Below are 9,519 nucleotides of genomic sequence, written 5' to 3' on the forward strand. Positions count from 1 at the left end.
GGGCAATTTCCTGCCTTTCTCAAATGTATAATTGAAGGCTTCAGTGGGGTTGGAAGCCCCAGGGCCGGTGCAGAAGCCAGGTGTGCCTCCAGGGGCTCAAAAACCTGGGCGCACTCCTTCGTCTATTCTGCAGAGAAGCACTCTGGTCCCTTCGGAGTGTTTTCGGTTTAACAGACCTGACATTGAAACAGAGCATGTGCCTAGTAACGCCCAGCGGGCTGGCCCACTGCCACTGGGAGTTTTCACACAGGGCACTGCCCTGCCCCGTAGGGGCTCGTCCTCCACCCAATTTGGTTCCTTGACAGGTTCGAGACAGTGAGACCAGTTTGGGCTCACTTTCCAGGTTCCCTCAGCCGAGTAAGGAGGAAGACCCCCCCGTCACTCCAGGGCTGGCGGGGACGTGGGAACCCTGACCACGCTCACAGCAGCCGTGATGTCCAGACCTTGCTGGGCCCTCTCCTCCCAGCTTCTGCTGCCTTTTCCAGGCAAACTCTTTTCTCTGGACCGTTCATCTATTTCCTTTCAATCCTGCATCATGACTGTGTCAACTTGTGAAAATTTCTAAGAAAAGCATTTTGCCCCGTTTCTCCGATCTCTGGCAGGACAACTCTAGTTACGACAGAGGCAGCGGCCCGCACTCTCCTGAGTCCAGATGATGCAAAGCATGAGCCAAACAGAATTACAGTCAAAACCACTTTCTTTTTGGTCAGCGCCTGACTTACTGACTTAACTGGGATTGCAACCTGAACTAAAAAGCACAATGATTCGATCAAATGCGAAGGCGACAGGAAGTGCCCAGAGCTAGAGAGTCCCCAAGTGAGATGGCTTGGCAGCTGCTAGGGAGTCTCCAGACCTTCACCCCAGTCCAGGCGGCCAATGGGACTCCCCACCAAATACCCGGACTTCCAAAGAGGGGCCCAGATTGGTCTCCGTGTGGAGTCATCGGTGCACGAAACCGGGAAAGCCGGGCGTTCCTGCTGCCTGTCACCTACCAGACTCAACCAACAGAGACAGGGATCAGATCTTTATGGGCGCTTCACTCGGATGGCCAGCAATCTGAGAAAATGGTGGGTTTGCCCCTAACAGACCGGCTCAAAGTCCATTTTAAACCAGCCCTTTTTACAAGGAGAAGAAAAGTGTAGGGGAGGGTTTTGGATTTGAAGGAAACATTTAACCAGATAAAAGCGGAAGCATTCTTTCTTCTTCCTCCTGGGCACCGCCCCCTGGAGCACAATAGTTCAGGCACCATCTCGAATTGCTTGCCGTCCTCCTGAGGCACAAAAGCGGAACTGCTTGTGGTCTCCTGGAGTCAGGGCGGGTCAGACCTTCAGTTCCTCCAATGATAGTTTTTACACACATTGATTGCTAAGCTTATTAGCTATTATTTCTTTTAAAATATTTTATTTATTTATTTATTTTTAGAGAGAGAAGAAGGGGAGAGGGAAACATCACTGTGTGGTTGCCTCTCCCACACCCCCTGCTGGGGACCTGGCCTGCAACCCAGGCATGTGCTCTGACTGGGAATCGAACCAGTGACCCTTTGGTTCACAAGCCAGCACTGAATCCACTGAGCTGTACCAGCCAGGGCAGCTTATTAGCTATTACACAAAACTAAAAGTTTTCCAACATCAAGACCACTTAAAAAACTTTTTACCCTTTTGAAAAGCATTCATTGGGCCTACCTCTCATGACCCACTGAGCCGTCGAGAAAGGGCGAAGTAAAAAGGGCTTTTGGGTGAAACGGCAGCGTGTCCTGCTGTTTTGCTTCAATCGGCGGTGTGACAAGGGGTTAAGATGAATGAATGAATGAATGAATGAATGAATGAATAAATAAAACTTTAAAAAAATTAATCCTTACCCGAGGACATTTTTAATTGCTTTTAGAGAGAGGAAGAGAGAGAGATTAATATGACGTGTGAGAGAGAAGCAACAATTGATTGCCTCTTGTACACGCCCTGACCAGGAATCGAACTCACAACCTTTCCATTTTGGGCAACTGCTCCGACGGAGCCACACTGGCCAGGGCTGGGCAAATCTCACTTTGTATGTGGGTGAGGTGGGCAGAAGGAAGTGGCGCCTGACACCTGACCGCAGACACAGGACACTGCCCTTGGCCTGGCGCCCTGCCTGGGGCGCCACAGGACACTGGGGACAAAGTCCTTGGGCCGGGTCTCCCTGCCTCCGCGGACCTTCTGCCCCACCCCATCGGTCTCCACGGGGCTGAGTCAGGGGTCTGGGGGTCATTGAGCCAGGTGGGTGGCCCCCTCCAGAAGGCGAAGCTGACCAGAGTCCCGTAGTGTGTCCGCTGGCTCCCCGGGGCGTGCCCCTCCCCCAAGGGCCAGTGAGGCAGAGATACAGCCAGGGTCAAAGGTCTCCGAGGGAGCCTGCTGGGAGGGGCAGGGAGGGTTCACTTCACTCAGCATCGTTCCCCTTCTTCTAAGGCTGACTCCTGTTCCGCGGTGCGTCCGGCCCACGTGGCACTCTCCCATTCCTCGGTGGGGGGACGTTCAGCTTGTCCACATGTGGCCTGCTGTGGGCTTGGGGTGCGTTTGAAGACAGGAGTGATGACAATGAGTTTATTAGATGACAGGGTGATGCTGGAGGGGCTTGGGGATGAAGGAGGGGCCTTGGCACCTCCTGGGTAGCAGAGCACCAGGCCCAGGGACCACTGGTGACACTTTCCACCCCGATCTGCATGAGGTAGAGGAGCCAGGGCAACAGCGGCGGGAATAAGTGGGTGCCAGCAGGGAGGGAAGGCTGGGACGAGACCTTGCTTAGAAGCTAATGGGCCCCTGAGCTTGCAGGAGCAGGAGGCGGGTGGCCTGAGGTGCAGCCTGGCCCGGGGGCTTCAGCTGGCCCAGTGGATTCTGGAGCAGAGGGTGATGGGAAAAGGTCAGTTTGGGCACAACCTCAGAACCATGTGAGTGGAGCTCGAACCCAGCTCCCCTCCTTGCTGACCCAGACGTCCAGGGACCACTTGGAAAAGTGGAGCCTGAAGCCCTCCAGACTCTTTCTGTCCCCTCCCCTGCCCACAGATGTCCCCCTGTGGTGCTGTCCAGCCCCTGAGTGTGGGTGAGGGTGAGGGTGAGGTGCTTCCCTCAGCCCAGACGCTGTCCTTGGCCTGAAGCCCTGCCCCTGGGCGACACAGAGCGCTGGCGACAGACTCCTGGACCTGGGATCCTGGCTGCCCTGCAGCTTCTGCCCCACCCCAACCACACTCCGAAGGGCTCAGGGTCAGGGGTCAGCTGAACAGAGGGGCCGCCCAGAGGCCCCCCCAGAAGGCAAACCTGCCCCTCCCCCAGGTGCCAGCTCCACTGTGGCTGTGCAGAGTAGGCTGAGATAAGGTGGGGAAGAGATCAAAGGCCTGAGTAAGAGCCCCGGAGAGGGGTGGGGCAGGGAGTCACACCCAAGAGCCCCTCCCAGGTGCTAAAGTGGAGACAATGTAGGTTCCCTGTGAGGAATTTCCCCAGGAGGGTCTGGGGAGGGAGAGTGTGACTCAGCCAGACAGGTTCCTGGTTCCACAGGCTCCAGCCCACCCCCAACAGGGAGACCACAGCCCTGGGCCCAGAAGGATGGGCCCAGAGGCCCTGGGGTGCCTAAGCCTGGGAGGACCCCTGGGAGGGGGTGAAGGGGGGCCCTCAGGGGCAATGTCAGGGGTAGGCCCCACCTAGGACGGGGGTGGTATCCATGCAGCCCTGCCCCAGGCCCTTGGGGGCAGACAGGCAGGTGGATGTGGGAGCCTCGCAGTCCAAGGGACGGACCCAGCCCCCCTCCCCCCCTCCGCCCCTCCAGGCGTAGCTCCTGGCTTGGGAGAGGATCTGGGACTGGAATGCTGCACCAGGTGCTCGCCTCCCTTCCGATGGCCAGGAAATACCTGGGGAAGATCCCAACCCCAGGCAGTTCTCAGCCCGCAAGCAGCGGCTCCTTGTTTCAGGGAGGACCTGCCCCTGGAATGGTTAACCTGCACTCTGCTGACAGCCAATCACAGAGCCCTGCAGGAAATACTTGGGAGAGATCCTGCGCCTGGCCCCAGTCAGGCCCCAGTCAGGCCCCAGTCAGGCCCCAGTCTGGCCCCAGTCTGGCCCAGGCAGCCCTCTCGTCCCTCGTGTGACACCCTACTCTCCAGGCTTCCCCTGTGGAGCACCGAGCGTCTGTGGCCCGAACATGGCAGTCTTGGCCTGGCATGAGCCGGGGCTGCTGCTGGCGGTGCTGATGGTGACCGTGACGTCGGCCCAGCCCACTCACCTGCTGACTTTGCTGTCTTCAGGCCAGGGTGCTCTGGACTACGCGGCTCTGGGCGGCCTGTTAAATACACTAGCGGCCCGTGTGCACTGCACCTCAGGGCCGTGTGGAAAGGTGAGTGCCCCACCCGACGGGTCTCCCGTAGGGCCCAACCCTGCCTGCTCCACCCCAAGGGCTGGCAGCAAAAGGCCTGGGCAAACTCCAGGGAGCGGGCAGAGGCCGAGTGGCCCAGTGCCGTGGCCCTGCCTGCAGCCCCAAGCCCACCCTTCTCCGCCCTGGGGTGGGGGTGCCATGATGGGGACCCACAGGTCCAGGAAGCCAGGGCCACCTCCCCTGTCGACCCCCGGGAAGTGCATCCAGGGAGAAGCCGTCGAAAAGGCGGGGCACTGCCTGGGACCCCTGTGTGCATGCACCCCTATAATCAAGGGGAGTGCGTGGGACCTGCTGACACAGGGGTGTAGCCCTGGAGAAGGGCAGTAGTTCGGGACCAGGGCTGGGCCCCGCTCACCTGTCTGTGCCCGCAGTGCCTGTCTGTGGATGACCTCCTGGCCCTGGGCAGGCCTGAGGAGCCGGGGCCGAGCCTGGGGCCGGCCCTGCAGCCCGCGCACATCGCCCGCCTCAGTGCGGCTGCTGCCCTCTACCTCAGCGACCCCGAGGGCACGTGTGAGGATGTCCAGGCCGGCCTCTGGGCCTCCCGCGCTGACCGCCTCCTGGCCTTGCTCGAGGGCCCCAAGGCCCTGATCCCAGGCCTGAGCAGGCTGCTCCGGAGGATTCAGGTCCAGACCACCCGCCAGCCCCCCACAGAGGAGGTGAGGGCCCAAGCAGGCAAACAGGCCAGGGAGGGTGAGGGGGACTAAGGGGGGCACCTGTTCAGGGGGTTGGCCCTGGTCGTGGTGGGGAGAACAGTCCGACAACTTTGCTGGGTACCTGGGGGAGTCTGGGGACACTCTGGGGCGGGCCTGATCGGCAGGGGCGTTGCATGTGTGTTGACCCCCGGGCTGGGCAGAGACGTCAGGAGCCCTAGAAGTGCCTTTGTGTCCTTACTGGGAGACAGGGGCTGAGAGGCTCCTGGGGCCACAGGGTGGCAGCCAGGACCAGGTGAACCACGGGGTTCGGAGGCCTGTGGCCCCGGGGAGGGGAGGGGAGGGGTCTTAGGTGAGCAGGAAGGGGTGGTGCTCCGAGGAGGCCACTCTGGGCCAGATCCTGGGGCCCCTGGCATCTTGGGGGCACTAAGGGTGGTAGCAGGGCTGCAGGCCAGGAGGGACCACGCTGGAGGTGAAGCTGAGGCCCAGCCCCCACCCCACCCCACTCCAGGCCTGCGTGGACCTGCCTCAGCTGCTGGATGAGGCGGCGGGAGCTGGCGCTCCCGGCAGCCCCGGCTTCGTGCTGGCTGCCCTGCTGGACCACGTCAGAAATGGGTCCTGCTTCCACGCGCTGCCGACCCCCCAGTACTTTGTGGACTTCGTGTTCCGGCAGCACCACAGTGACTCTCCCAACATCACACTGGACGGTGAGGCCTGGGTAGGCCGCTGAGTGGGGCACAGAGTTGGGGGGCGGCCCACCAATGCTGGTTCTGTCCTCCCTGCCAGAGCTGGCAGCCTTGATGCAGCACCTGGGGGTGGGCGGAGTGGCCGAGGGTGACCACAGTCTCTATCATCACCACCATCATCTGGGAAAGAGGGCCGACCTCGCCATCCCGAACAGCAGCTCCAGTGTGTGGGACACGGTGGGTGAGCAGCTGGGGCGCCTTCATCCTGAGGAGAGGTGGGGCCTGTGGGCCTGCCTGGTCCCTGACCAGCCTTGTGCTGCCACCTCCCAGGTGTGCCTGAGTGCCGGGGACGTGATGGCTGTGTATGGGCTGTCTGAGCAGACTGGGGTGGCTCCAGACGCCTGGGCCCGGCTGAGCCCTGCCCTGCTCCAGCAGCAGCTGAGTGGGGCCTGCAGCCTCCAGCCCAGTGGCCCGGCCCAAGACCAGCTCAGTCAGGCACAGAGTGAGTGCCCCTCCCCCCAGCCTGCCTTCCTGGCTGTGCCTAGGGGTGCCGGCCACAGGGTGGTGGGGCTTCCCAGGGAGGAGGCGTGGGTGCCAGGCTGGCAGGAAGGGATGGAGAATGTGGGGGCAGCCTGGATGGGAGGAGGATGGACCTCTGAGGCCTGGCCGGCACCTGATCACCTGCAGCCCTGCTGAGCTCTCGCTCCTCCCTGGGCGCCCTCCCCGGCCTCCCCTCTGAAGGCCAAGGGCAAGCTCTCAGCTGGGCCTCCTTGCCCCGTTCCCGCTCCAGAGTACCTGTACGGCTCCCTGGCCACACTGCTCATCGGCCTCTGCTCGGTCTTCGGCCTCCTGCTGCTAGTCTGCTCCGGCTGCAGCGAGGCTGCTCACTACGTCATCCAGACCTTCCTGGGCATGGCCGTTGGTGCTCTCACTGGAGACGCCTTCCTTCACTTGACGCCTAAGGTCGGCCCCAGCCTGCCAGGGCCCTCTCTCCCCCACACCAGGGACTCCCCCTCCTGGTTCTCCTGCCAGGCCCACCCTCCCGAGACCCTTCCCCCAACTCCAACCCCTCTTTTCCATCTGTGGGTGGGACACCCTGAGGCAGCCAGCCCAGTGCCCCCTCCTCCACCCAGGTCCTGGGGCTGCACCAGCATGGCGGGCACGATGGGGACGGGGACAGCCACAGCCCACAGACCATCTGGCGCCTCCTGGTCGCGATAGGAGGCCTCTACATCTTCTTTCTGTTCGAAAAACTCTGCGACCTCTTGCTGCCCCTGGACCCAGAGGTCAGACTTGTGGGGACCGGGCAGGGTAGGTAGATGGGCAGGAGGTGAAGCAGGCCCTGAGTTGTTGTTCTGGTAGGACCAGAAGGACAAACCTTGCAGCCACACTGGTCACAGTGGCCACAGCCACGGCATATCACTGCAGCTGGCGCCCAGAGAGCTTCGGCAGCCCAAGCAGCCCCACGAGGACTCCCGAGTAGACCTGGTGAGCCTCCCTGCCCAGGTGTCCCCACCAGGTGTCACACAGCCCCTTCCATGAGGGCCCCCAGCCTCCGGGGACGTTCTGGGGCCCCAGCCCTGCCTGTTCAGAGGCTCATCCGAGTGTACCATATCCCCATCTCCACACCAGGTGGCAGAGGAGAGCCCTGAGCTGCTAAACCCCGGGCCCCGGAGACTGAACCCAGGTAAGCCCTGGGGAGGCCCCAGAAGGGTTGAGCGTGTGGTTTTGTGGTGGCCAGGCCGACGCCAGCTCATGCCTGCTGCACCCGCAGAACTGAGGCTGCTGCCCTACATGATCACACTGGGTGACGGCCTGCACAACTTCGCGGATGGGCTGGCCTTGGGTGCTGCCTTCGCCTCCTCCTGGAAGACTGGGCTGGCCACCTCGCTGGCAGTGTTCTGCCACGAGGTGCCGCACGAGCTGGGTGAGCCAGGAGTGGCAGAGCCTGCGGTGGAGGGAGTGGTGGCCAGGGCGGGGGCAGGACCTGCCCAGACTCTGGCTGTTCGCCTGACCCCCACCTGCCGCCCCAGGGGACTTCGCGGCCTTGCTGCACGCCGGCCTGTCGGCGCCCCGGGCGCTGCTGCTGAACTTGGCCTCCGCGCTCACCGCCTTCGCCGGCCTCTACGTCGCACTCGCGGTGGGCGTCAGCGAGGAGAGGGAGTCCTGGATCCTGGCGGTAGCCATTGGCCTGTTCCTCTACGTGGCGCTCTGCGACATGGTTAGGGCGAGGAGGGCGGGGAGGGGACTGCCCAGGCGGGGAGCTGAGCGCCCGGCTGTCCGCTGACGCGACGCCACCTCCTCAGCTCCCGGCCATGCTGCGCGTGAGGGACCGGCGGCCCTGGCTCCTCTTCCTGCTACACAACGTGGGCCTGCTGGGCGGCTGGGCGGTCCTGCTGTTGCTGTCTCTCTATGAGGACAACATCATCCTCTGACGCCTCTCCTCTGCTTCTGGGACCCGGAGCCTGGCTCCTGCCCTGCGCCATCTCAGCACCTTGGACCGGAACCCACAGGCTGGTACCCAGAGTGTCCCAGGCCTTTTGAGAGTCTCCCTCCCCCAGGCCCCGGCAACTCCGATTCAATAAAGGCATTCCTGCCCTTGTTGCCCTGCCTGCTGTTCCTGCTGGGAGGGAAGGGTCTCCATCAAGAAACGCTGGGGAGTGGGGGCAGCGCCTGGGGACCTCGTGCGGAGCCAACGTAGCTGTGCACCCCAGCCTCAGACCTTCCTCCACCGATGGAGGAAAAGGACCCACCAGGAAGGCCCACCTTGGCCACACCCCCACCCCATGCCAGCCCAGGGGCCGCCAGCCCCTCAGCCTAGGCTGGAGCCGCACCCTACCTGTGCTACCCTCCCCGGTCCTGCTCCTGCAGGGTTTCCAGCTCCGTGCAGGGGCCACCCCCGTCCCATACCAGTGCTCGTTAACTGTTGGGGCTCCTGCCAGGTGCTGGGCTCCAGTCTGGCAGTCCTGTGGCCATGGACTTACTCAGCTATCACTGGTGCCCTGACTGTCTTCGTGGCCAAGATGCTGATAATTAGTGTTCCGCCTGTGCTGCCTCTGCCAGCACCCCCTCCTGGGCCTGGCTTCTGGACCTGTGACTTGTGAAGGGGCCTGGAGTCACACGCTTGCCTGGGCATCCAAGTGGCCCCTTTGTGCTCTGCTCCATGGCCCTGACTCAGAGCCGTGTTGCCAGCCCGAGGCATCGGCCTGACTTGCACGCAACGCACACGTATTTATGTACCATTTTCTCAAGTGTCACTACACTTGCTTTATTACTTTTAGACAGGGGAAAAGAGGAAGAAAACAGGAAGAGAGACATTGAGGAGTGAGAGAAACATCCATTTGTTGTCTGTCCTGGGCTCCCAACTGGGCACCTGGCCTGAAACCCAGGCCTGTGCCACCACTGGAAACTGAACTGGCAACTTTTCATTTTGCAAGTCAGTGCTCAATCCACTAAGCCACAACAGCCAGGGCTGCTTGTTTTCTTTCTTATGATTCTGTCTCTAAGACCCAGGCCTGTCCCGGTGTATCTGGGGTGAGTCCCTACCGAGGGGAAGTCTCAGCTGAGTGAAGTCCCGGTTCTAGGATCCTGGGAGTGGGCGGCTGTGCTAGGCCTGGGGACAGCGAGATCAGGAGACAATCGCTGCGCTAGGGAGAGGAATTCGCAGAAGGGTGTGGGCTTGTAGACTGGCAAACACGTGTCCCCAGACGCCAAGGACTGTGCGCCCTCAGTGCCCAGGCAGTGATGGTGACGGTGGTGGGGTCGCTCCGAGGCGGGAACGCGGAGCA

At 62.0% G+C, this 9,519-nt stretch overlaps 1 protein-coding gene and 1 non-coding gene across 2 annotated transcripts; both read left to right on the forward strand.

Annotated features, from left to right (window-relative positions):
* The first annotated feature begins 1,653 nt into the window (after window positions 1-1,653).
* On the forward strand, window positions 1,654-1,787 carry LOC119064865 (small nucleolar RNA SNORA21). The gene has a single exon (XR_005085503.2). It is a non-coding gene; the product is annotated as a small nucleolar RNA SNORA21 (small nucleolar RNA).
* Window positions 1,788-4,065: 2,278 nt separating this feature from the next.
* Window positions 4,066-8,294, forward strand: SLC39A4 (solute carrier family 39 member 4). Its single transcript, XM_037166443.2, has 12 exons — window positions 4,066-4,356; window positions 4,767-5,051; window positions 5,557-5,752; window positions 5,832-5,968; window positions 6,062-6,233; window positions 6,522-6,694; window positions 6,865-7,017; window positions 7,094-7,219; window positions 7,364-7,418; window positions 7,506-7,658; window positions 7,765-7,952; window positions 8,038-8,294. The coding sequence occupies exons 1-12, from the start codon at window positions 4,165-4,167 to the stop codon at window positions 8,164-8,166; spliced, it is 1,959 nt and encodes a 652-aa protein (XP_037022338.2). The 5' UTR covers window positions 4,066-4,164; the 3' UTR covers window positions 8,167-8,294.
* The last annotated feature ends 1,225 nt before the right edge of the window (window positions 8,295-9,519 follow it).

This window comes from Artibeus jamaicensis, unplaced genomic scaffold (assembly GCF_021234435.1).
Source record: "Artibeus jamaicensis isolate MK-2021 breed Jamaican fruit bat unplaced genomic scaffold, CSHL_Jam_final scaffold_916, whole genome shotgun sequence".
Lineage (NCBI taxonomy): Eukaryota > Metazoa > Chordata > Mammalia > Chiroptera > Phyllostomidae > Artibeus > Artibeus jamaicensis.

Coding starts and splice junctions, on each gene's coding strand:
- SLC39A4 (XM_037166443.2), top strand. CDS start 4,165: ATGGCAGTCTTGGCCTGGCATGAGCCGGGGCTGCTGCTGGCGGTGCTG. Junction 5,052..5,556: donor GCCAGCCCCCCACAGAGGAG/GTGAGGGCCCAA, acceptor ACCCCACTCCAG/GCCTGCGTGGACCTGCCTCA. Junction 6,234..6,521: donor CCAGCTCAGTCAGGCACAGA/GTGAGTGCCCCT, acceptor TTCCCGCTCCAG/AGTACCTGTACGGCTCCCTG.